The sequence below is a fragment of the Bos indicus genome, chromosome 24 (genome assembly GCF_029378745.1).
Source record: "Bos indicus isolate NIAB-ARS_2022 breed Sahiwal x Tharparkar chromosome 24, NIAB-ARS_B.indTharparkar_mat_pri_1.0, whole genome shotgun sequence".
NCBI classification, from domain to species: Eukaryota; Metazoa; Chordata; class Mammalia; order Artiodactyla; family Bovidae; genus Bos; species Bos indicus.
In genome coordinates, this window is record NC_091783.1 from 30763455 (window position 1) to 30791295 (window position 27841).

A 27841-nucleotide genomic window follows, 5' to 3' on the forward strand; every position below is an offset into this window, starting at 1 on the left:
CACAACACATTCAACCTCGAAACCAATGCAGGACCCCAGTTTACGATCGCTGGCACCACCCTGCCCTTCCGCATTGTTTTCACAAATTCAAAACCTTCCTCCTTTTAAAGGTAGCAAAAATCAGCCCAGTGTTTCCTTTTATGACTTGTAACATTTGTTGACTCAAACGCAGGGACTCTTTCTTTTCCGAGGGGCCTTTCACTGCAGCCAGGAATGTGCATGCATTGACGCGGCCATGAGCTCTTCCTTCCGAGCCTGCCATCCCCCTCCTCTGGGCTCCCACGTCAACCATGCTGCTTCCGCCTTTGGTACAGGAGGCGGGGAGGGTTTTCCCACCAATTTCAGGCCACTCCCTCCCCGCCTTTGGGTCCGCAGAGTTCGCCCTCCCTTGCCTGGAGCAAGCTGGAAGAGAAGGTTCCGTGCAGGCCTTCCTAACCCGCCCTCGGGACAGCTCCATGGTGGGGTTTCTAATCTGCCAAGTAGAATCCTGTTCTTCCTCCCAGCTTCTTCTCCCACTGCCTCGCCCAAGGGCCACAGCCACCTTCCTGTCCCCTTGCTGAGTCTCCTTTCAGACTTCCCTCCTCTTGCCTTTGCATCTTTTGCTGTTTCCGCTAAATCAGATGTAAAGGTGCTTCTTACTGCAACTGTTCAGTTTCTTGTTATCTGCTGGTGGTAGGGTGTTTGTTTTGACAGTATCTTAAAAACCACTTCAGTTCAGTTCAATTCAGTCGCTCAGTCGTGTCTGACTCTGCGACCCCATGAACAGCAGCACGCCAGGCCTCCCTGTCCATCACCAACTCCCGGAGTTCACTCAGACTCACGTCGATCGAGTCAGTGATGCCATCCAGCCATCTCATCCTCTGTCGTCCCCTTCTCCTCCTGCCCCCAATCCCTCCCAGCATCAGAGTCTTTTCCAATGAGTCAGCTCTTCGCATGAGGTGGTCCAAGTACTGGAGTTTAAGATTTAGCATCATTCCTTCCAAAGAACACCCAGGACTGATCTCCTTTAGAATGGACTGGTTGGATCTCCTTGCCACTTAACATGACACTTTTCTCCTATCTTGGAAAGTTCTGTAACAATACACCTCAGCCATGATTGTTCCTTTTACTCCTTTAAACCCTGTACCCTAAACTGCCCTCAGGCTTCATAGAGCTGTTTCCCTAGAAATTTTTATTTGCTGTTTTGTGGTACCTTCTTTTGCTGTCTTTTTGAGCATGCCACGACCCCTTTTGATTTTTTTCAAAAACCCCGAGAAAAGGGGTAATTTTATAAAAGAATAGAGATGTAGAGAAGTTGATTCGCTCAGATTACAGCTAGTAACTGGCCAAGCCTCATTCCTCTCCTCTTTCAGTCACTCTTTTACTCATTCACTCCATGAAGATTTATTTATTTGATCACTTTCTGTGCTGGCTCACTTCCAAGCCTAGATTTTGAAAATGAGCTTTTAAAAATTAAAAGCCTGGGATTTATTTAAGAATAAAATATTTACTTTTCATCTCATTAGTAAAGTGACTTGTGATCATTGATATTAATTTATCTCAGGCCACAAAAATAATCAGTGTACACGTTTGGATTTCATTATAAAACTCTTGCCAAACAAATCTAAGATAGACTTGAAATCTCTAGACCTAAAGTGTTCATTCAGTAGTGGTAATTCTTTTCATTCCAGTCATTGTAGGGAGGCCCCTTTAAGATCAAACAGACTGTACCCAACTCCCCCAGTGCTACTTAACTAGTTGGGCAAGTTACGCATCATTTTGAGCCTATTTCTTCATCTTTAAAAGGAGGATAATGGGTTTGTTACATAAAGTGCTTAGATGAGGGCAAGGTATATAGAAAGCAGTTAATAAATATAGCTCCCTTTTCTTCCACTGTCAACTGTAAATTTATCATTAACAGTGAAAAGTAGAATGTTTTAATAACAGGCAAACAAGTCTCATTCTTTCCCATCCTGCACCAAACTGTCCTGGAAATGCTATAAATAAGTGACTAAGGGTGTTTTAGTTTTACTGCTTCTTCTTTACATAATCTACCATTTGATTGATGTGTTTATAAGAAATGAATGACAAGGTAGCATGCAAGGTAGAATCCTTGGATGACTGTAACCTACACCCTACATGATCACCCTCAATTCATGGAAAGTTGAATGAAAACAGTAGTTGAGAAAAATATATTGGGTTTTAAGGATACCATCTGACTCAATAGTTGCTTTCTTCTTTGCACCTATTACCTTCAGGTAGGACAGGAGTTTTCTAATTATCTTTAAAGGATTGTTATTGAAGCGCATTCACAAGTCTTTCTTGGGGGAGAGGGGAGCAGCGTTCCTATTTGTTGGTTTGTTTGCTGTATTTTAAGAGGGATGGAATTATCAACTTATCATTACATCTGTCCCACTTCAAAAATAAGACTAGGAAATGTATGATTCCAAAATCATCATCAGAGCAATAAAATGGTGTTCCAAATCAGAGAGAGACTTGTTATGAGTTCCACAAAAATCTTTTCTTAAAAAATGGAACCATTTTCCTGCCTACGCTTTTAATGAAAGTCAAATGTACCTCTTGGCAAAGGAAGAGATTTCAAGTGTGTAAATTCTATTTTCTGATACAGGATATTTATTTTTCATTAGCCAACCCTCTAGTTGTTCATAGTATAGATGTGACCATTTTCTATTAACTGAGTGTATACTAAAGTGTATAGGTTCAGCCTGCCTTAAAGAGATGAATGATATTGGATACAAAATGCTCTAACTATAGCACACTTTTCAAATGTTAACTGTAAACAGGAAACACATATTATGGATTCCTGTTTTTAAAAATTACCCGTTGCCACTTACGTTCCAGAACTAGGTCATATTTTTTGGGTGGTCAAATGTTTATATTTTATAATGATTCCTGGCTGTTACAAATGATTTTTGCTGAGACCTAGGAAACTAGACTGCACATTGTTAATGAAAAGCATATACTCTTAGATGAGTGATATTCTCAGAGATTCATTTTTATAATTAAATGTAGATGTTAGCATATAGACATTGCTTTACTTTTAGAAAATACGGGACTTATAGGTAGGGAAAGCTCAGAAAACAGATTTCTTAAAAACAAAAATGCACTTTTTTTTGGTAGACTCTGTTTAAAATACACTTGGGAGCAATCACACTTTTTTTTTTTTTTAATGGCAGAGAAGGTTGTTTTAAGTAACACAGAGGGAAAGACATGATCTTCCATTACAGTGACAGCACTTAGCCCTAATCACCATGTCAGGAACATCTTCTTTACAGGTAAAAGACATTGAATAATAGAATTTACTTGAGAAAGGCTGTGACTATTCTGAATTGTCTGGTCTTGAGGTATTTATCAAGCAGGGGCCAGTACTTCTCAGCGAACCATAACTACTTAGTGGGTGATTTTCCCTGACTGCCATCTTCAGAAGTGCTGCCTTTGACGGTGACACAGAACAGTAGCTTTCAGTCTTAGTGGCCGAACGATTGATTCTAATTGTCTTCACTGTTCCCTCTCTCCTACCGCAGAATCGGAAGACTTTTTGATGGTACAGAGCCCATTGTTTTGGACAGTCTCAAACAGCACTATTTCATTGACAGAGACGGACAGATGTTCAGATATATCTTGAATTTTCTACGAACATCAAAACTCCTCATTCCTGATGATTTCAAGGTGAGGGATTCATATTAAATTAACAACAGCCTAAATATGTGCTTTTTTTTTTTTAATGTGCTCCCCAAAATATTTCTAGCTCTACATTTTTAACATACACCAACTTTAATGGCATCAGAGGTTTCTGACATGGTTATACCGTCTTTGTGGAATAAAGTATACAGTCATTGACGTTTACGGTCAAAAGAGGGTGGCTTTTATGTGAAGAATAGAATTACAATCCATTTTAATACATTGAAAATGAGTTGATTATATTCAAAGGTTATCTCTGACAAGTCTTAGGTAGAGAATAAAAGGAAACCTCTTTAGCTTAATAAAGACTTTTTCTCCCAGAAATTTAAAGCAAGCATTATGCTTACCAGTAAAATTTTAGAGTTGTTCCCTTTCAAAATTACTAACAAGTGTTAGACTTAGTCCTACAAGGTGCTGGAAACTCTAAGCAGTGAAATTAGACAACAAAAAGAAATAGAAAGGGTTAATATTAGAAGGGAATATATAAAAATGTTATCTTTGCAGCTCCTTAATACTTCTCTGAATAGAAGATTCTAAAGAATCAACTAAATATCATTAAAACTAATAAAGAACTCATTACAGCATCCATATTCAAGATCCCAATATACTGCAATTGATAGCTTACTGATAGACTACCAAAGCCAATCATAAAATGTTATGGGAAAATATACCACTTACAGTAGCAACAAAAATTATAACACCCAGGAATAAACTTAAGAAATATGCAAAGTCTGATTAAGAAAACTATAAATCTCTACATGCAAGTTTAAAACAAGAATTGAATAAATGAAGGGATGTTCGTGTTCTTGGATGGGAAGCCTCAATATTGTTGAGATGTCAGCTATGCTCAGACTATCTTATACATTCAGTGCAAACCCACTTAAGTCATAGATTTTTTCAGTGAAATTTGACCCATTTATAAAATTTGTGTAGAAGAAAAAAGAGGCTTAAGAATAGCTTAAAAAGTGATATTATACAGCAGAAACCAACACAATATTTGAAAGCAGTTATCCTCCAATTTAAAAAAAAGAATAGCTAAAAAATGTTTGGTGGTGATAGAAATGTGTCATATCAGACATCACAGCATACTACAGTGATACAGTGATAAGAAAGTGTGATCCTAATAGATGCTAAAATACACATATAGATCAATGGGAAAAAACAGGATTGGGGGAGAGATGTGTGTGTATGTTGGAATTTGATATATTGTCAATGTGGTATTTCAAATTGGTGGGAAATGAAAAGAATAGTCAGTAATTGGCACTGAGACAGCTGAAACCAAGACCTTTGGAAAAAATGTAAAGCCAGAGCCCTGTCTGTATCATAAGTTCGTAAAAATTCCAGGGATAAACATAAAAAGTAAAGCTATCAAAGTATTAGAGGAAAATAAAAAGAGATTCCACAAAAGTATAATTGTTAGGCAGAGAAGACCTACTTGAGCAAAACTTAACTACACAGAAGGCATCCTTAAAAAAAGAAAGAAAATTGCTAATTTAAAGACACTATATACAAATAAAACACAAGTGTCAGATGAGAAATATTTACAGTGAAAAATTAATATCCATCGTAAAAGAGCTCCTTAACATCTACAATATTCTGGCCACCTGATGTGAAGAACTGACTCATTGGAAAAGATCCTGATGCTGGGAAAGATTGAAGGCAGGAGAAGGGGACAACAGAGGATGGGATGGTTGGATGGCATCACCGACTCAAAAGACATAAGTTTGAGCCAACTCTGGGAGTTGGTGATGGACAGGGAGGCCTGGAGTCCACGGGGTCGCAAAGAGTCAGACACAACTGAGCAAGTGAACTGAACTGAAACATCTACAAGAAACATGGAAACAACCCAATGGAAAACATTTAAAAATATAAACAAGTTTCTCAAAAGAATAGAAATTGCCACTAAATGTTTGAAAATATAGTCAATCTCTTTAGTATCAAAGAAGCAGAACTTAAATATATATCAGATTGGCAAATCTGGCAAAACTTTATATCAGGTTGGCAAAAATTTTAAATGTTGGTAATATATGGTATTGAGGAACAGTGTGGTTGGGAGTGAAAACTATTAAATATTTTTGGAAGACAATTTAGTGGTAGTGCTGTGTGCTTATTCACTCAGTCGTATCCGACTCATTACAACCCCATGGACTAAAGCCTGCCAAGTTCCTCTGTTTATGGTGATTCTCCAGGCAAGAATACTGGAGTGGGTTGCCATGCCCTCCTCCAGGGGAATATTCCCAATGCAAGGATCAAACCCAGGTCTGTCTCATTGCAGGTGGATTCTTGCAATCCAGGGAAGCCCAAGATATAGTATTGAGGAACAGTGTGGTTGGGAGTGAAAACTATTAAATACTTCTGGAGGACAGTTTAGTGGTAGTTTCAAAATCTTTAAATTATAGATGTCTATTCATTTCTAGAAGTAACACATAAATATTCAGATATATGTACTTAGAATGTTTAACAATTCCATGTCTATTCATTTATTTCTAGAAATAACACATAAATATTCAAAGATACATGTACATAGAACATTTACTATAGTTATATTTGTTATAGCAAAACTGGACACAATCAAAAATGCTTAACAATGGCAGATGGTTACAAAATATTATAGAATATTCATACTATGGATTAGTTGATATGTGGGGGGAAAAACAAGATTTTATTCAATGAAAATATTAAGTTGTAGAATATGTATAGTATGTTTCTATTCATGTAAAAATTATGCATATATATGTGTAAATAGAAAAAGATCTAGAAGTGCCAAGTCATGTCCAACTCTGTGCAACCCCATGGACTGTATCCCTCCAGGCTCCTCTGTCCATGGGATTCTTCAGGCAAGAATACTGGAGTGGGTTGCCATTTCCTCCTCCCGGGATCTTTCTGATCCAGGGATCGAACCCGGGTCTCTTTCATCTCCTGCACTGGCAGGCAGGTTCTTTACCACTGCACCAAAAGAAGAATAGATCTTAAAATTAACAGGGATCTGAGGGGCCTCTCATCCACCCTCTCCTTCAGGACTTTGAACAGTGGGCCTGTGCCAGGCATGATTAGCCACATGGGAAAGAGTATAGAAGAGTCATGTCATGTACACATGTCGCTTCCATGAGAACAATATACACTTGGCAGAAAACTAAGAGTAATAACTGCAGTGAGCATGTAGAGCTCCCTGCAGCCCTGGAATGAGTTGGAGGAATTCTCCTGGCCCTGCTGTTCCCCAGCCAGTGGCAGTTCCTGGGAACCTTCCAGAGCCGGCCTCTCTTGGTGTTGAGCCCAGTTCCAGCGTTTACAGATGTGGGAAGTTGGTTTGTGCAACGTGGCTCCTAAATGAAAGCTGGCAGCTTTATCAGTGATGGTCTCTTCCAACTCGGAAAGGAAACTGTCTTGCGGATCTGTAATATGGCGCCTTACTAGGCAGTTTTCAAGGGTGCTCTTCACTGTATACATGCTTCTCTCCGCGTGCCCTTTCCTGCCAGCCCACGAGTCTTCTTTTTTTTTTTGTGGGGGGGGGCTCTGGCCATGAGTCATGCAGGATCTTACCTCTCCAACCAGAGATCGAACCCACAGCCCCTGCATTGGAAGGTGAAGTCTTAACCACTGGATCACCAGGGAGGTCCCCAGGGGGCAAGTCTTCTGTCTCCAGCACTCAGCCTAGAGCTGGGGACGCAACCTGCTTAGACCAAGCAGAGCCAGCCAGTGGATGGTAGACAGCAGGCCCCATGCTTCCGGGCCTACCAGCTGCAGAGTTGAACATCACCACCCACTTCCCACACCAGCTGCCATGGAAGAAGGTCAAAAAAAGAGGAAGAAAGTGAGGGCTGCTGCTAGAAAGCAGGCAGAGGCCCCCTGTGGAGATGCACAGAAGTGAAGGGAGGAGTGGGGGAGGGGAGAGGCGGCTGCGGTGGGGGGGGGCGGACAGTGGGGGTTGGGGGTGACCCCAGCCTCTCTGCAGACCCAGAGCCCCAGGTGGCAGGCGTTACGGCTGGTAGAGCAACTTGGGCCAGTAGAGAAAGGACGCCAAGTGTGATGTCCGGGCCGCCATGGGACCAAAGGGGCTTTAGTCTCTGATGTTTTCCTAGAAGGAAGGCACTGGGGCTTGGGAAGCGGGTGGAGGCGAAATGTCACCTTTATTTCTCTTTTAAGGTGATTGCACTTCCACTCAGAACCTTTACCTGGATCGTTCATGGCCTCCTTAACCTGAGCTGCCCACCCAGGAGCTGGCCAGGCCCGCCTCCTCCTCCCCACTACCAAACCAGCTCCTCTTCCTTTGTGTCCTATCTCAGGAAAATGCCAGAATCTGCCTTTCTGCTCCAGTCCTGCCCCTCCCACATCCATCCATCCATCGGCCCATAGAACGCTCCAGATACTTCTGGAATCAATCCACATCTCTTATCCCCCGTCCCTGGTCCAAGGTCCGGCAGCTCAGATGACTCATCACTGGTCTGCTCTCTTCTACACTTACTCCTTCTCCTCCACTTTCCATGTTGAAACTAGGAGACACTTCTTTTCATTAAACTTTCTGGGATCATTGTAGATCCTCATGAAGTTGTCAGAAACAGTGGAGGGATCCCAGTTCTCCCTGGTGTAACTTCTTGCTGAATCTTACCACAGCCTCACAATGGGAAGTCGACCCTGATGCGGTCAAGGTCAAAACACTTCCACTGTGGCCAGGTCCCCTTCTGTTGCCCTTCTACGGCCGTGCCTTCGTCTCCGTTTCCTCCCTATATCTCCCACTCCACCTCTCACCTAGGGACACTTACAAAAAACAAACTGTATTGTGACCTGCTTCTGCTTCAGACTCCCTCTACAGGGGCTTCCCATTCATTGTTCATGGAGCAAAGCAGCACAGCCCTGTCAGAGCCCCCGAGACCCCTGCCCGTTTGGCTCTTACACCTGTGCCCCACCATCTTCTTGTCCCCCTTCAGAGCAGACTGCTCCGTCTGTCTGATGTTCTTTCCCTGACCTTGATTTATCACTTCTGGTTGTTTAGTCCCTAGGTCTTGTCCGACTCTTTCGCAACCCCATGGACAGCAGCCCACCAGGCTCCTCTGTCCATGGGATTTCCCAGGTAAGAATACTGGAGTGGGTTGACGTTTCCTTCTCCAGGGGATTTTCCCGATCCAGGGATCAAACCCATATCCCTTGCTTGGCAGGTGGACTCTTTATCACTGAGCCACCTAGGAAGCCCTATTTATCACTTAGGGGTCATCATTTTCATCACTAAGCCATCCTGTGCCTAGTCTAGCTTAGATTTGCCTGTATCCCCTATTTTCCATGGTCACACACAGTGTATTTGTAATTATTTTTCTCTCTTGTTTAGCACTATGTACCCAGCTGTATGGGCTTCCCAGGTGGTGCTGCTGCTGCTACTAAGTCACTTTAGTCGTGTCCGACTCTGTGTGACCCATAGACGGCAGCCCACCAGGCTCCCCTGTCCCTGGGATTCTCCAGGCAAGAACACTGGAGTGGGTTGCCATTGCCTTCTCCAGGTGGTGCTAGTGGTAAAGAACTCACCTGCCAATGCAGGAGACTTAAGAGATGTGAGTGCTATGACAGTCACCTTGTGACCCTGAGGTGACAAGCATGAGGCCAGAACGTCAACACTGAAGATGACATAACAAAAAGACAGCGTCCGGTCCTTGATAACATCACTAGGCAGATACCACTGCCAATAGCCAGGGACCTCTGACTTCTCATGTGAGAAAAACAAATCTCCCTTAGTTTAAGGTGCTGTTGACTGGCTATTTCAACACTTGTGGCTGATATTTAATATTACAGTTGTGTGCACGCGTGTGTGCTCAGTCACATCAGTCGTGTTCAACTCTTTGTGACCCAATGGGCTGCAGCCTACCAGGCTCCTCTGTCCATGGGATTTCCCAGGCAAGCCAATGTGCCTCGTGTTGGCTAGGCCCTCGTGCCACAACTGCTGAGCCCAGTCACCTCAACCAGAGATCCTGTGTGCCACAACTAAGACCCAATGCAGCCAAAAATAAATACAAATATTTTAAAACCTTATAGGACTAAATGGAAAACATAAAGCCTGTACGTTTGCAACATCATCCTAAGCTACTTGTGTGGCAAATATATTAATTTATAATTTCCATGATTAAAAGAGATACAGATGCCAGGGAATATAAAGCAATTTATGGTGAATCACAGTGAGAACCTGGTAATAGCCATGAGTTTCTAGTTGCATTCTGTTCCAGAAACAGAGCTACACGTTTTAAACACATTTAAATGTCGCAGGCATTATTTTTCCTCCAAGAACATTCAAGTTAGACGTTCAGAAAGACTGCATGGGAGTTAAGGTGTGACCTATTCCAGAGGACGGTTCCTTGAGGACTCAACCTGTCACCCCCCTGGTGAGGATGGGATGGGTGCTTCCCTGCGCTATGGTGCTCCCTTGGGATTCCAGAGCCCTGGAAGACCTGCCGTTCATCAAGGCTGAGCACAGAACACACCCTTTAATTGCCTACGGATTCAACTGTAGCCCACGCTTGGGGGAAGACAAAAAGTACTTCAGATGAACCTCACGTGTCCCAGAGCTCTGAAATGTTTCCCGCGGAACCTCTGGGTGACAGGCTGTAAAGTACAGGGAGTCGGGATCCTGGTGGAGCAGCGGGAGAACCTGAGCTGTACTGGCTGATGATGGGAGTGTGTGTACTGCAGATCGTGCAAATCACAAGCGCGGGAGCATGCAGACGGGCTCAGTCTGCCCCTTCCTGAGCAGTACAATAGTGCTTTCTTCCTCAGCAGAGTTTATTTCCTGACCTTGGGAAAGGGACGTGGCATCCGACATGTGGAGAGCATCTCTCTTCCTGGTTTTGCAGGGAACACATTCCTTGATTACCTGCCCCCCATCTCCAGCTGTTTGATGCTGGGTTGAGCACATGCCTGCGATCTCGAAATCACAGCATCCTCAGCCCCTGAAAATCTCATTCTGCAAATGTGCTGTCTGAGCCAGATACCCATTTAACAATTTAGATAATTTCATACTTCAGAACACCACTTAAGTGGCAGCTGCTTGTGCCTTGCTCCCACTGAAAGATGTTGGAATCTCTTCTCTAGATAAGTGATTGTACAACTCTCTGCTGGGTTTTATTGTGAAGACTGTCTGTTCGTCTTCCCTTCATTTCCTGCCCCCCACCTCCATTACTCTGACTCATTCATCATTGCTCTCTTTTCTGCTCACACCCATGCGTGCATAGGTGTGTGTGGGTGCACACACGCCTATGCACTCATGCATGCATGTACATAAGCACACACTTGTGATTCCCACTTCATCAGGAGTCCAGAGCTTTAGTTCCTTTTTTTAATAGAGAACAAAATTATCCCTCTCTAGGCTTCTATTTTGAACATCTTTGGTAAGTGTCCGCCATGTTGCTGACATCTCTTTTGGTATCTGATGAATGTCTAGCCTTCTTAGATAAAGAAAAATTTGCCAGCAGATAGTCCCCAACTTACCTCTTCCTGGCTTAAGTTCAAAGGTCTATTAGTTGTTTCTAGTAGCTTTTTAATATTGTAGAAAAAGCATATGTACATTGTAGACAATTTGAAAATATAGATAAGCCAAAAAAAAAAAGTTTAAACAGTATATCCCACTCAGAGATTGCTGATATTATTGATAAAACCTGAGTGCATAGCCTTCTGGGTCTTTTTCTATGCTTATTTCAGACAATATCTCTATCTTTCCATTTTAATAAATTTTATTTCCTCTAATTTTGCAACCATATTCACATTTCCATGGTTGACCCCAAAAATGTCCTTTCTATTTGGTTTTCCTGAGTTGATATCTCATCCAAGACTTCATTGAATCTAGTTATGTCCGTACCTTTTTATTATCTCGTATAATACCATTCTGGGGGCTTCCCTGGTGGCTCAGCAGTAAAGAATCTGCCTACCAAGCAGGAGACACAGATTTAATCCCTAGGTCAGGAAGATCCCCTGAGGAGGAAATGACAACCCACTCCGGTATTCTTGCCTGGAGAATCCCATGGACAGAGGAACCTGGTGGGCTACAGTCCACGGGTCACAGAGTCAGACACAACTAAGCGATTGAACATGAACGCACATAGTTCCGTTTTTATATGATGCTGACTTGCTAAAGAGACTGGCCAGTTGCCCTATGGAATGTACCACCATCTGAATTTGCCTGATTATGGGAGCTCATTACTCTAGCCTCTCATTTCTCATAAACGGCAACGTATGTCTAAAGACTTGATAGGTTTAAGTGTACACTTTAGGCTTTCTTTTGGAAAGTTGGAGAGTTGAGAGTGGAGACAGTGGCAGGGAGAGAAGGGACTTCGCCACTGCCTGTGTTTCCTTTACTGGCCATCATTTAAATTGTAGGCTGGGCATCCTTGCCCCAGGAAAACAAGAGTGGTCAGGAGGAGCTAGAAGCCAATGGCACTGAACAGGGAGCAAGCCTCCTGGCAAGAAGTCCCAAGTGGTAGCAAGGGGAATGAAGTAAGTGGACCAGTCCTTCCAGGCTTTGAGGAAAAGAAAGGCGTATGCGGGTGAGGAGGGGAATAGGCGAGGCACAGAGGGGTTTTTAGGGCAGTGAAACCACCTTGTATGATATAATAATGCTGGATACATGTCATCAGACATTTGTTCAAACTCACACAATGGCCAACAGCAAGAATGAACCCTAATGAGGACTTTGGGTATGGTGGGTCAGTGTCGGTCCACATAGATTGTGACAAATGGTCCCCTCATGAGGGATGTCGAAGTTGGGGGAGGCTGTTCATGTAGGGTTAAGGGGACACATGGGAAATCTCTATATGTTGTGCTCAATTTTGCCCTGAACAAAACTGCTCTAAAAAATTAATATGGGAAGAAAGGGAGGGAAGGTTGCAGAGCCAGGGAAATTAAGAATTTTAGAAGTCCCAAACCTCCAACACTGAGAAAACTGTGGTGGCCCACGCTCTCAAAAAAAATTTGTTTAAGGAAAGTTTTATGGGATCTGTTTTTGTTTATGATAACTACTACATGAGTGCTTTTGATGAAATGTAATATAAAAAATACTTTCATTTCCCCTCATTTTCTTGGCACCTCCTCTCGGCAAGTGCCCTGATACGTACATGACCTGCCATCTTGGGAAGCAAGCTGAGGGATCTCACAGCCCAGGAACAGGATCCCATGGCCCAGGAGCAGGATCCCATGTCCCAAGCGTGGGTAGGAGGAGGGCTTCTAGATCTCTGTGGGGAGAGCTGGACGCATTTCCCACCAAAAAGCCTTCTCTATGCCCACGGTGCCTAGCTTGGCAGCTGCACATAGACAGGTCTTAAAATGCATGAAAGAGTGGCTGAGTTGCCTTTTGAGTGGAAGGACCCGTAAAACTTCATGTACCTTAGGAGTGAAATAAGCCTTTGAAGTTTTTTGTGGAACTGGAAGCTGCGTGTTGAGGCTGAGTAATGGCCCCCAAAGGCGTCTGCATTCTAATCCTCAGAACCTGTGAGTGTCACCTTACCTGGCATAAAGAGACCATGCAGATGTGATTAAGTTTAAGAGCCAGTGAGCTGGGAAGATTATCCATGATAATCCAGGCGGGCCCAGTGGAACCACAGGAGTTTTCAGAAGTGAAAGAGGAAGGCAGGAGGTCAGAGTCAGACAAGATGTGAGGAAGGAAGTGGTGTGGTGGCTGGATAGGAGCCAGGGGAACAGGGTCGCCTCTGGAAGCTGAAAAATATTTTTTCCCCTTGCCTCTGGAAGGAAGGTGGCCTTGCCAATACCCCGACTTTAGCCCCGGGAGACCCATTTCAGACTTGTGACCTCCAGAACTCTTAAGAGAATAAATCTGTGCTGTTTCCAACCACCAAATGTGTGGTAATCTCTGATGGCAGCAGTAGGAAAGCAGCGTACTGCGTATATCACTTTCCTCCCTGTAGGAAAATGTCTTCTGAATTCAAATATTTAATCAAGAAATAAACTTTTGAAACATGGCCCATATGCCTCTTAGAGTCTGCTCACGTTTACTTTCCTCTTCTGTGTACCTCTCTCCAGCGTCTCAGGGAACGTCAGTGGAATCACCTGTAAAATGAGATCTTGATCTTTCTGCTTCTCAAAACTTGCAAATCTCAGAAAATTTTTTTAATTAAAAAAAATGTGTGTTCTAGGACTTTAAAATTATTTCAGCATGAAAAGGTCTGTGAATAACCTCTCTTTTACTGGTTATGAGGCTGAGAGATATGGTTGATGCTGTCTTAGGGAAGGTAACATCAGCCTGGGAGTGGAGAAGGTGACGGCATCTAGAACATTCTGGACTCACTTTGCTGAAAGCAGAGGTGATGCTTTGGATTCACTTCCTTCATAAGAAGAACTGGGGCCAAACCTGCTGTGGTTCCGTAAACACCTGCCCGTCTCCAGGAGGCTGAGTCGTCCAGAGTTTGCAAAAATTGACAAAAGGAAGGCAGGCATCATCAGATAGGAACTGGGGCTTCAGGGAAAATGACTTCAAAAGAAATTGAGAGACCAAAGAGATAACCACAAGGCCAGAAAGCCTAAAAGGAAACAGGATAATCTCTAAAAAATGTGCAATTGAGACAGTATAATTGTGTGATTGCTATTGAGGAAAGAAAGGAGAGTGGCGGTAGAGGCGGGCTGTTCTGCAGGGAGTTCTCTGATGAGATGGGAGGCGGCTAGGAAGCAAAGAGAAGTGAAAGTGAAAGTCGCTCAGTTGTGTCCGACTCTTTGCAACCCCATGGACTGTAGCGTTCATGGAATTCTCCAGGCCAGAATACTGGAATGGGTAGCCTTTCCCTTCTCCAGGGGACCTTTCAAACCCAGGTCTCCCGCATTGCAGGCAGATTCTTTACCAGCTGAGCCACAAGGGAAACCCAGGAAGCAGAGAAGGACTGATACAAAGGAGCCTACCTAGAAAAGGATGGCCAGCGTGAGCTTAGCCATGCAGGAGATGGTAACAACAGGAGCCACCTTTTTGGTTCTAGGGCTGATGGAGGACCATGCTGGGAGGCAAGCTGGCGTGGGGAGCTGATAGCTGCACCAAGCGCATGTGCTCAACCCTTCTCCAGCCTTCGCTCCTGCGGCACAAGAGGGCTCTGCCCTGCAGATCAGCGGAAAAGGAAGAAATGGAGCCAAGGTAGTCAAGAGAGACTAAAAGAACACCAGGCAGCTTGAGATGGTTCAAGGCTAGGTCCGTGAGATGACGTCCCATCTGCTGGTTGACCTTCAGAGGAACCCTTTTAATCCTTCACTTGAATGACCCTTAGCAGGATCCTTGAGACATCATTGAGCAGGGCCAAAAACCTGATAAAGGCCAGTGTTTCCCTAATTTTCCCAAAGCAGATAATGTAACTGTGAGCAATGGTACCGCATTCCAGTATTCTTGCCTGAAAAATCCCATGGACAGAGGAGCCTGGTAAGCTGCAGTCCATGGGGTCGCAAAGAGTCGGACACGACTGAGCGACTTCACTTTGACTTTTCACTTTCATGCATTGGAGGAGGAAATGGCAACCCACTCCAGTATTCTTGCCTGGAGAATCCCAGGGACAGCAGAGCCTGGTGGGCTGCCATCTATGGCAGAATTGGACACGACTGAAGCGACTTAGCAGCAGTGAGCAACTTAGGTAGGAAGGGGCTGTCAGTCCATGGGCAGATTTCAGAATGGATTATTACACACCCAGCTTGTGAACTCAGAGATAAAAAAAAAAGAGGTGGTCTGAGTCAGTGTAGGGGGACTTGTAACCCAAGTCCTTTAGTCTCATTACTTTGGGGTTATGGTAGACAAACTTGTAGGTCCGGGCTTTGTCATGGACACAGACTCATAGTTTAGCAGGGCCGGAAGCAACTTGAATGCAATTTATCCCCCTCATTTGACAGATAAGTAGCCTGGAGCCGTAAACAGTTAACGGGGAGTCTCTGGCAATATGGCAACCTGGAGCCCCTTGCACACCTCCAGCCTTCCCCACAAAGTCCCACCCAAATGCACAGTATTTCAAAAAGATGTCTAATAGATGCCACAGTTATGAGCTGGATTATAGGTTGTATAACCACTTGGCATTCTGAATCCAGAGACTAAATTTATGACCCAAGAGTCAGCCTGAACAAAGGCCTGTAGGTAGCCCTGTCCTCTCTGTACTTTAAAAAATGATTCACACATAGAAACAGAACACCCAGTTCAAAATGACACCAAAATGAGAAGGAGACCAAGAACGTTGGGTAAAAGAATCTGAATTTTCTCGTTACACTGGAACAAGTCCAGAACCTCCAGTATGTAATTTAAAGAGGGATAAGTAATAGAGGATTTTAAATTGTTCATAAATGCTGAATGAGGCAGATCTAGCTCCAGAACAGCTGTGCAAAAAAAGGTGTAGGAATTTCACTCTGAGGGAATGTGAATAGAATAATGGGACTTTGGGGCTGCCAGGAACACTAATAGGATCTTATGCTGTGTGGAGGGCAGAATAATGCCTCCCAAAGGCATCCTTGGGGACCTCCCAGTGGTCCAGTCTTAACGACTTCGCCTTCCAATGCAGGGGGTACAGGTTCCATACTGATTGGGAAGCTAAGATTGGTCAGGAAGCTAAGATTCCACACACCCCGGGGCCAAGAAACCAAAACATAAAACAGAAGCAGTATTGTAACAAATTCAGTAAAGACTTTTAAAATGGCCCACATCAAAAAAGTCTTTTAAAAAGATTTTTTTTTAAAAAAAGACATCCATGTCCTAATTCCTGGAAGCTATGAGGATGTCACCTCACATGGTAATAGGTCCTTTGCAGGTGTGATTAGATTAAGGATCTTGAGATGGGGAGATTATCTTGGATAATCCAGATGAAGCCAACGTACTCAAAGGTCCTTACAAGTGAAAAAAGGAGGTGAAGGGTCAGAGTAAGAGCAGGAGATGGGACACTGGAAGCAGAGGGGGCGGTGCTGCTGGACCGGAAGCCAGGGGTGCAGCCTCTGGAAGCCGGAAAAGCCACGGAAACGGATTCTCCCGTAGAGCCTCCAGGACAAACACAGCTGTGATGACCCCGCTTGGACTTCTGACTTCCGGAACAGGAGGAGAATAAACAAGTGCTGCTTTAAGCTACTAAACAGGCGGTAATGATTACCACAGCAACTGAGAACCAACACAGGCTGAGTTCACGGTGGCTTCAGTGTCCAGCCAGGTTGTACGAAGGTTGTGTGATGCGCTTATTAGAGCATGTCTGAAACGTTAGGTTCCGTTCTGGTCTGGGTTTTAGGAAGGCTGTTGACAAGTTCAAGTACCATTGCGCCTTGAACAGTGTGAGGGTTAGGAGCTCCAAGCCTGCGTGCAGCTGGCTCTCTGTGTCTGTAGTTTCACATCCACAAATTCAACCAAACCGCAGATCCTGTAGCATCATGGTACATAGTTAGTGGGACAATCCCATCTATAAGTGGGCCCCATGTAGTTCAAAGCTGTGTTGTTTAAGGGCCAGTTGTAGCTACCAGATGTTGAAGAACTTTGAAGTCCTAACAAATGATTAGGAGCTGAAACAATTGGGTATTTTCAGCCTGAATAGTATTAAGACACAACAGTCGTCTTCAAATGTTTGAAGGGTTAACTTGTCAAACATTCAGATCAGATCAGATCAGTCGCTCAGTCCTGTCCAACTCTTTGCGACCCCATGAATCGCAGCATGCCAGTCCTCCCTGTCCATCACAAACTCCCGGAGTTCACTCAGACTCACGTCCATCAAGTCAGTGATGCCATCCAGCCATCTCATCCTCTGTCGTCCCCTTCTCCTCCTGCCCCCAATCCCTCCCAGCATCAGAGTCTTTTCCAATGAGTCAACTCTTCACATGAGGTGGCCAAAGTACTGGAGTTTCAGCTTTAGCATCATTCCTTCCAAAAAAATCCCAGGGCTGATCTCCTTCAGGATGGACTGGTTGGATCTCCTTGCAGTCCAAGGGACTCTCAAGAGTCTTCTCCAACACCACAGTTCAAAAGCATCAATTCTTTGGCGCTCAGCCTTCTTCACAGGCCAACTCTCACACCCATACATGACCACAAGAAAAACCATAGCCTTGACTAGACGAACATTTGTTGGCAAAGTAATGTCTCTGCTTTTGAATACGCTATCTAGGTTGGTCATAACTTTCCTTCCAAGGAGTAAGCGTCTTTTCATTTCATGGCTGCAGTCACCATCTGCAGTGATTTTGGAGCCCAAAAAAATAAAGTCTGACACTGTTTCCACTGTTTCCCCATCTATTTCCCATGAAGTGGTGGGACCGGATGCCATGATCTTCGTTTTCTGAATGTTGAGCTTTAAGCCCACTTTTTCAGTCTCCACTTTCACTTTCATCAAGAGGCTTTTGAGTTCCTCTTCACTTTCTGCCATAAAGGTGGTGTCATCTGCATATCTGAGGTTATTGATATTTCTCCCGGCAGTCTTGATTCCAGCTTGTGTTTCTTCCAGTCCAGCATTTCTCATGATGTACTCTGCATATAACTTAAATAAACAGGGTGATAATATACAGCCTTGACGTACTCCTATTTGGAACCAGTCTGTTGTTCCATGTCCAGTTCTAACTGTTGCTTCCTGACCTGCATACAAATTTCTCAAGAGGCAGATCAGGTGGTCTGGTATTCCCATCTCTTTCAGAATTTTCCACAGTTTGTTGTGATCCACACAGTCAAAGGCTTTGTCAAAGATTAAGATGGCTGAAACTCCAGAGGGTGGAATTAAGAACAAGTAAGTTGAAGTTAACAGGAAATTCAGGTCATTCTAATGAAGACATTTACAATAATCAGAGCTGCAAACAAAGAAAATACTGTGCCTTGTTAGGTTATAAGCATCAAACATTCAGTCAGGGGTTGAGTGGTCATGACTCAGTGATGTTAGAAAGGATTCCTGCACAGGGTCAAGGCTGGTCAAGAACATTGCTGTGAGCACCTTTAAGATTTGAAGACTTGGCCTTTCCTGGTGGCTCAGTGGTAAAGAATCTGCCTTCCAGTGCAGGAGACATGGGTTCAATCCCTGATCCGGGAAGATCCCACTTGCCACAGAGCAACAAGCCCTGTGCACCACAACTATTGAGTCTGTGCTCTAGAGTCCGGGAACCACAACTACTGAGCCCTCACGCAACTGCTGAAGCCTTTGTACCCTAGAGCCCACGCTCTGCAACAAGAGAAGCCACTGCAATGCAAAGCCCATGCACCGCAACTAGAGAGTAGGGCCCCTGCTCGCCACAACTACAGAAAAGCCCACACAGCAGTGAAGACCCACCACAGCCAAAAATAAATAAAAGCATTTAAAGAAAAAGAAAAGATTTAAAGACTTGATGGCATCCTTTCAGAAGTCCAGATTCTTTCTTGTGTTAAAATTTGTAATTAAATCTCACAGAGAAATAAAAAGCAGTAGCAGAAGGTCTCGCTTCTATTGCTTGTGTAACTAACTCTCAATAATGTTCTTAAATTTCCTTGAGAGCCGTCGTCTTGATGAGTAAGTACTAAGGTTGGTATCTCACAGTTGGTGGCCTTCAAAGACGGCCAGGGTACGGTAGTGGAGACCCCGGGTGGACTGGGAGGAACCCGCAGACCCCACTCCTACCCTCAGGCTGGGCTGGGCTGAGGGGCTCAGCTCTGCCCTAAGAGCGGCCACACCTCAGCTTGGTTTTCAACACCAAACGAAACAGCAGCTCCTGTGAGTCAGGAGGCAGAGCAGGTGAAATGAGATGATGGGAGGGGCTCCCGTAGTGATGGGGTTGCTAGGAGACGACAGTAGAGCAGCAGCCCCTTCTGCTGACCTGCGTCCACAATCGTGTCTTCTACCCGGCCCGAGTTTCTCTGTTTCGAAGGCAGTGATCCAGCAGGGGCTCGCTTGTTCTTTTCCTGCTCCTCCAAACTGTTTTCTCTGGAAGGCTTGAATAATGTCACCGCTGCTATTTGCCAAAAAGAGCAAAGTGACAAATAAAGCATTCCCCCGTGGTGACCCTCCCTCCTGCCCTGTCCCGTCTTGAGGCCTCTGGTGGCACTCGGGCCCTGAGCTCAGGCATTGGCTCTCCCTGCAAGGCCCCGGGCAACGCCTGCCAGCTCCAGCCAGTTGGAAGGAAGGCAACATGCCTGTCAGTGATTAAAATGTTCTCAGCCAGCGTGTCTGGACAAGCACCCACGTATCTTACAGCCAGAAATGATTGTGGCCATAGTTACGTTTAGACATAATATTGACCTGCTTGATAACATTGTTCCTAAGCTTCTGCCTCCCGCTCAGCCTCTCTTGTCCTCCCGTTCTGTGGCTTGTATGTATGTTAATAGAGTTTTTTAAGACGAGAAGAAACTACTCCCGAAGACTGGGTTCCTGTGCTTTCAGAGTAGGTTAGTTTCCTTTCCTGCACTGCTGTCTTTTTTCTTTTTTTTAACTTTTTATTTTATTCTGGAGTACAGCCTATTAACAGCACTGTGATAGTTTCAGGTGGACAGCAAAGGGATTCAGCCATACATAGACATGTGTCCATTCTCCCCCAAGGGCTTCCCAGGTGGCCGGAGTGGTAAGGAATCCACCCGTCAGTGTAGGAGACTTGAGACTCAGGCTCGATCCCTGGGTCAGGAAGATGCCCTGGAGAAGGGAATGGCAACCCACTCCAGTATTCTTGCCTGGTGAATCCCATAGAGAGGAGCCTGGTGGGCTACAGTCCATGGGGTTGCAAAGAGTCAGACATGACTGAGCATGCACATTCTCCCCTAAACACCCCTCCCATCCAGGCTGCAACATAACATTAAGCAGAGTTCCTGTGGTATACAGTTGGTCCTTGTTATTTATCTGTTTTAAATATAGCAGTGTGTACATGTCCATGCCAAACTCCCTAACTACCCCTGCACCCCATTCTCCCCCCAGTTCATTCTCTTAAGTCTGTGAGTCTGTTTTGTAAATAAGTTCGTTTGTGCCATTTCTTTTTTAGATTTTTCTCACATAAGGGATGTTATTTGCTATTTCTCCTTGTCTGACTTAACTTCACTCAGTATGACAATCTCTAGGTCTCTCCACGTTGCTGCAGATGGCATTATTTCATGCTTTTTAATGGCTGAGTAATGTTCCATTGTATATATGTGCCACATCTTTATCCATTCCTCTGTCGACGGACGTTGGGGTTGCTTCCACGTCTTGGCTGTTGTAAACAGTGGGGCGGTGAACACTGGGGACTGCACCACCGTCTTGCAGGAGCCCGGGCCGGAGGTTGTCGCCTCTCTCGCTTTGTGATGGGGGCACTGAGGGCTGGCAGGGGTCAGCGCATCATCCATCAGCCTCTCTCAAACCCTCACCCATCCATAAGTAAAAGCAGGCGCTCATTCCCTAGCTCTCCACCCCCACTTGCAGGGTGGGCCTGCCCTTCCCCCTCCTCGAGAAGTCCTAGAGCTGCCACTGCAGGTGGCAAGGAGTGTAGACTCGGGGTGAATAGGGCACAGCTATGCCTCTGTCACCTCGACACACGTACATGTTCCATCCTGAGGTTATAACGTGGATTCTCAACAACACAATCAAGCTTTAAATACTCAAAGGCATTTTCCTACAAAAAGACAGAAGTCTTGGTGAATCCTTTCACACACTAGTTTTCTCATCTGCAAAATGGGAATAAAAATGATTCCCAAATCACTGGGTAACTATGGGGATGGTAGGACTTAGTTCATGGGAAGTGTCCCACCTACCCCTTATTACTCTTGTGTGCCAAGTCACTCAGTCGTGTCCAACTCTTTGCGACCCTATGGACTGTAGCCCACTAGGCTCCTCTGTCCATGGGATTCTCCTGTCATGACTACTGGTGTGGGTTGCTGTTCCCTCCTCCAGGGGATCTTCCGAACACAGGGATCGAACCCTTGTCTCTTATGTCTCCTGCATTGGCAGGCGGGTTCTTTACTACTAGTGCCACCTGGGAAGCCCAGTTATTACTCTTAACTCCTATTATAATCACTGCAAGAATGAGTGAATGCAAATTGTCTCTACAAATAAAACATTTACACCCAGATTTGAATATCAAAATAACAGAGGTAAGAAATTCACCCCCCTAGATGTGGACATATTCAGTACCTTATGTTTGCATTTTTAAGTATGAGATACCTTTTTTTTTTCTTTTAAGGACTACACTTTGTTATATGAAGAGGCAAAATATTTTCAGCTTCAGCCCATGCTGTTGGAGATGGAAAGATGGAAGCAGGACAGAGAAAGTGGTCGCTTTTCAAGGCCCTGCGAGTGCCTCGTGGTGCGTGTGGCCCCAGACCTCGGAGAGAGGATCACGCTCAGCGGAGACAAATCCTTGATAGAAGAAGTGTTCCCAGAGATCGGCGACGTGATGTGCAACTCCGTCAACGCGGGCTGGAATCACGACTCGACGCACGTCATCAGGTTTCCGCTGAATGGCTACTGTCACCTCAACTCAGTCCAGGTACCGCGTCGTCACGCGCTGTGTGGCCGCCAGGGTCCCTCTCGGGGCTGCTCCTCACTCTTGTCCTTATGGGGTGCGTTTCCTCCATGGTGCTGGAGAGCCCTCACGTGGTAGCACTTCTGCTGGGCTGGTAAACTCTTCACACCTCTACAGCAGGGGTCCCCAGCCTCCAGGATCTAACGCATGATGATCTGAGGCGGAGCAGATGTAATAATAGTAGAAATGAAGTGCCCAGTAAATGTAACGTGCTTGAATCCTCCTGAAACCATCTGCTACCCCAGTGTGGGGAAGACTCTCTTCCACAAAAGCAGTCTGTGGTGCCGAAAAGGCTGGGGACTGCTGCTCCATGGCCTTCATTCAGTCATTCCACAAACATTTACTGAGCACCTGTTATGTGCCAGATGCTGGTATGAGCACTGGAGATACAGAGGGAGAAGACAGACCACAGCTGCCTTTTCATGGAGCTTATATTATGAGAATGGAGTAGGGTGGCCGGGCGAACAGTCACCCTCCTAAGTGTTGAGCATGTAGTGAGAGGAGGATGCCTGGGGCTGCGTATCCTGGAGGGGTGGGGGCATCTAGTCCTGAGGCTCCCCAGGTAGGAGCATGTGCTTGATGTATTGAGGATCATCGGGAAAACCAGTGAGGCTTGAAGGCAGTGAAGGTGGGGTGGGGAGTGCCGAGACCCCCGGTACAGACAGTGGAGGGCCTCACAGAGGGTGGGAAGCACTCTGGGATTCTTCGTGTTGCTTTCTTTGGGGCTTGATTCCCTCGCTTGTGTGAGTCAAATGGAAAGTCATTTGAGGATTTGAGCAAGTCGACATGTTGTAACTCGTATTTGAAAATGAATACTCCAGCGGCAGGTAGAAACCAGGGCAAGCAGGGGGACCAGTTAGAAAGTGGGTCCGAGCAATAACTGAGACGTGTCCGACTCTGAATATCTTTTTCTTTTAGCTGTGCCATGCAGGTGTTCCAATGCCTGTTCCCAAACTAGTCCACACTTTAACAAAATCAAGCAGGCACACACTTGCCATAGCACATACATGTTCACGAGTGCCATTATGGCTTGATGAACAGAGTACTGAATGATGTCTTAAAACTGTTGTATGGAGGGGCTTCCCTGGTGGTCCAGCATTTAGGAATTTGCTTTGCAGTGAGGGGGACTCAGGTTCGATCTCTGGTCGGGAAACTAAGATCCCACGTGTGGCAGGGCAACTAAGATGAGATGCAGCCAAATCAATAAATAAATCTTTTTTTAAAAATTGTCCCATGGCCTTGAACAAATTTCAGCTTCTGTTTTCATTTTTATTTTTAAAATGTTTTTGGCCTTGCTGCAGGCTTGTGGGATCTCAGTGTCCCAACCTGGGACTGAACCCCTGCCCCCATTCAATGGAAGCATAGAGTCTTAACCACTGGACTGACAGGGAATTCCCAAAGTAATTTTTGTTTGTTCTGTTTTGGGGGCACTCCCCTCACTGCTTAGGGGGATCTTAGTTCCCTGACTAGGACTTGAACCCAAGCCCTCAGCATTGAGAGAGTGCAGTCCTGACCACTGGACCACCGTGAATATCTTGAACGTAGAGCTGGCAAGGTTTTCTGATAATGGCTGTGAGCTACAGGATAGAAGCCAAGGATGACTATGATTTTTGATGGAGAAACGAGATGAATGGAATTAGCATCTTTTGAGGTAGAGATGTTTATGGGAGGAGAAGAAGACTTAAGGGCAGAATTCAGAAGTTGGGTTTACACAGTGTGAGGGGCCACATGCCTTAGATGCCAGCGGGTGTGATCACTGTTGTAACTGATGTGTGCCAGCCCTGGGCCAAGTGCTTTGTCTTTTTACACCAACCCTAACAGGTAGGCACTATTAATTCCGTGTCTTGCTGATGAGAAAACAAAGCACAACTGGGTCTTGACTCCAGGTCTGTGTAACTCAGTGGAAATCCATGGAGTGATTTCATTGGAATGGACCCATGACTTTATTCAGTATTGACCTAACAAAAACTCCCCCCAGACTCCAAGACTAGAAGCACCCACTCTACCATTCTGCCTCTTAAGGATGGTTTCCCAACTGTTTATAATTTTTGAATTTTGTGAATAGATGGCTGAGAGCAGAGTAGCAGGAGACTGGCCGACCCTGAGCGCTGGGCGTGCAGGAGGAAGGTACACACCCCAGATGCAGCCCTGGGCTACATAGGTGCAGAGGCACAGCTGAGCCACCCGGTGCCACTCCTGAGCGGGGCTTCCAGAGCCCTGAAATCTCTCCCACCCGTGCCCTGCCCCCCGCTCTCTCTAGGAGCATTTCATCACTTCTCCAGGGCCCTGCCCCTGAATAACTATCAGACATTCACAAGCCTGACATGTTGCCCCATTATTCAAGTCTGATCAGAGGTGGGTTTTCATCTGGGTTAACATTGTCATACGACATGGCCATACTAGCTCCTGCCCCATCTAGAGGACAGGCCCAGTCCTCTAGGTGTTCAGAGGCTTCAGGCTAAGGCACAGGAGCAATGTATCTACCAGAGTGATTTCAATATTCCCAAATGATCACTGACTTTAAGGAACTTTGCTGTTAACCAGTTGATACTTAAAGAAGAATGGCCAAGAAGCATACGCTGTCTGCATTACATGGGAATAAGTTTTACCACCTCCAAGGTAACCTTGGATCGATTGTATTGAATAATTATCATATTATGCATATTAGATCCTCTGGGGAGGCAGCTTAGAAATGTCCTTATAAAAGGAATTCAACAACCTAACAACACTGAGAGACAAACGATATCCGAGATAAGTTCTTTATTGCTCAACTTCCTCTACCTTCCTAATTCCTCTCCTTATCAAGGTGAATCCTTTCCAAGGCTGTGGTTTGGCCGAGCAAACTAGTGTGTTTTTTTTGCTGACAAGCTACATTCCTGCCTTTACTGGGGAGATCTTAGAGTGAGTGGTTCTTCACCTTTTTACTCAGCTGCCACCACATCTTAATGTCTTACTTTTAAACCTAGAGGTTGTTTTCTTCATTGTGTCCTTTTGCTGCCTGGTGTGCATATGCATTGTAAATTCATGTACAGAAGTAGATGCTGCAGGGAAGAGTGTTCATTTTGTTCTCATAAGGACTTGCTTGGGTTTTTTTTAATTTGCCAACATTTGAAGTTTTAATTTTTAGAAAGTATATTCTTGCTTTCCAGTCTCATCTAATTAGCTATTTTGCAAAATAGCAGATTATATTCCATGTAAAAGTAGGCACCCCAAAAATAATAGTTAAAAAAAAAGACATAGTAAGGGATCTACTGTATATTCACATTTTGAAAGTTATTTGATAATATTTCACTTAACCCCCAAAATAAAAATAAAAAATTTGAGCCGGGCATTTTTTTAAAGTTATGATTGAATCATCTTGCCTTTAGAGTGGTGTAGAGATAATTTAACTATATCCAGAATTCTGGCAGGGAACATTTGCAAGTCTAATATTTGTTAGATTCCTAAAGAAACATACTGCTGTGGATCAGTTTCCTATATTTTTGTGTATGTAAGAGTTGCAAGAATTCTTCCCTGCATTCAAGAGTGTCAGACAAGTAATGACAAACCTAGGGATCTTTCTGGCATTAGGTATTTGGTTTCAAAATTAGATTATATTATAAATATCTATTAATTATATGAGAAATTTTTAGATGTTTTCTAATATAGGACATATATAAATAACCATTGCATTTATTCTTGCCTCTCTGGATGCACACTAGGCAATAAATCTATTTCAAATGCCACAGCTTGAAAAGCTCTAGATAAAGCTTGACTGTCTTTAATAGTCCATTTCTTCTGCTGTTGAAATTGCATCGGTCTTCCAGGCTGAAATATATTAACTCAGTGTCAGGCAGTTAGAACAGTGGCTGAATCAAGCGTGGATGAGTTGAGGCTGAATCACTGATGAAGTAAATTCAGATAACATCACTGTCTCTCCATAGTCTTTATCATCTCACCGGATATGTTAGTGGTAAATGAGCTTTGAAATGTGAACCCTGTCTTTCTGCCGACAAGATGGCATTGCAGAAAACATGGGATTTGAGGCCAAAGAGACCTGAGTTGGAAACCCAGTTCCATCACTTACTAGGTGTAAGCCTCAGTTTTCTCATCTGTCAAGTGGACCAGCTCTGCCTGTTTTGCCAGGTGGTTGTAATGAGTGAATAACTTGGCACCCGTGGAGCTAGCTTATGACGGCACATTGTAGGTACTAGAAACGTTTGCTCGCTCCCTCCTGCCTTGGAATCCAGAGTCTTTGAAAACAGAAACTCAGAGAGACTTAGGGCTTGGATAAGATGGATTCAAGCTGCGCATGATGTCAAACTGTGGGACAGTCTTTGGGCTGTTTACGTGGCCAAAGGACCTAGCTGGTCGCTAACCAGATGCTTGTCTCGACCCCTCACAGGTCCTCGAGAGGTTGCAGCAAAGAGGATTTGAAGTCGTGGGCTCCTGTGGGGGAGGCGTGGACTCATCTCAGTTCAGCGAATACGTCCTGCGGCGGGAACTGAGGCGGACACCCCGTGGACCCTCTGTCATCCGGATAAAGCAAGAGCCTCTGGACTAGATGGATGTATTTCTTCTGCCAAAAGGAGAAAAACATACACCACAAATAACGCAAACACAAAAAGGGACATTTATGTGCAGTTGGGACAGCAAACTGAGTCCTGGACCTAAAGTTGAATAAAAGACACATTTATATCCAATAGAGACCACACCTGTATTCATATGGGAACAATTGGAATAGTGATATCCTCAAGGTGTAAAAAATATATAAATATATATATATATGTCAAAAGGTAGGAAATGCAAAAAGAAAAAAGGTGGTAGCTACAGTTGGTGCTGTGATGGCCGTGAAGTGTCCTGGGCCTCCCAAGGCCTCTGACCAATAAACAAGCCATGAGCAATGAGGACGAATCTCCTTACAGTTTCCATTGCCAACAGCCATCCATTGTTTCTTTTTCCTTTGTCTTTCTTTTTCCTTTGAAAACAAAAACACCTAGAATCGCATTTCTCTGCATATGGAAGTTTCATGTCTCTCTTTAGATGGGGGACCGAGCAGAACTTCAAAAAAAAAAAAAAAAAAAAACTCTCATGAGCACACTGCATTTGAAAGATGCGAGACATGAAATTTTAAATATAGTTTGTACAGAAGTCACACTTTTTTGTCCGCCTCACCGATGTGAACATTACTTTGTTTTTAAACTGATCAGTTTTGCAAAGGGGCCAGAATTATTCCTTGTTAGAGTTGCTCCAGTTTGAGTCTGCTGCTTTCCTACAATTTTTCAAATTTTATAATGTATTAAATACAATAAACTCTGTTTAAAAAATAAGGTCTGTGTGAGACACACGTGTTGGGATGAGGCTGTAGTAAAATGAAATTTTTCTATTGTAAAATTTTCTGTGTGGAGTGTCAGAAAGAGATCCAAAAGCTGAACCCAATGTTGAGATCAAAACCCACTCGAGAATAAGGATGTTGACCCTTGTTCTGAATGGTTCTGTTCCCATTAGTAAGGTTTGGGTCCCATGCTTCTGCATTGGTGAGCAAGATAAACCTTTCTTGCGAGTTTACCAATTCCAGTCAACTCCCAGAGCAAACCGCACTCAAACGTAGCAGCCAAGGGCACCGTTTTATTCTCTCTCCAGATTCTGGGCTCCTTTTGTGTGGACTGGCCTGGCCTGGGCTTCTTGGGCTGCACACGATGTCATCTGGGGCATGGATAGCTATGATGGCCCCCTTGGTGCTGCCAATCCCTGCTGGCTGGCCATGGGCCTCCCCGAG

The 27841-nt window shown here is 44.6% G+C and overlaps 1 protein-coding gene across 5 annotated transcripts in view; it reads left to right on the top strand.

The window, feature by feature from the left end:
- KCTD1 (potassium channel tetramerization domain containing 1) overlaps positions 1 to 27392 on the top strand; it is a 212581-nt gene extending 185189 nt beyond the window's left edge. For 4 of the 5 annotated variants that reach the window (XM_070778790.1, XM_070778789.1, XM_019986915.2 and 1 more), the window contains exons 3-5: positions 3525 to 3669; positions 21742 to 22047; positions 26468 to 27392. In XM_070778790.1, coding sequence (XP_070634891.1) covers positions 3525 to 3669; positions 21742 to 22047; positions 26468 to 26626 — 610 coding nt within the window. In that variant the 3' untranslated portion in view covers positions 26627 to 27392. The remainder of the gene's footprint in view (positions 1 to 3524; positions 3670 to 21741; positions 22048 to 26467) is intronic. The other variant, XR_011563784.1, reaches the window with a different exon arrangement.
- The last annotated feature ends 449 nt before the right edge of the window (positions 27393 to 27841 follow it).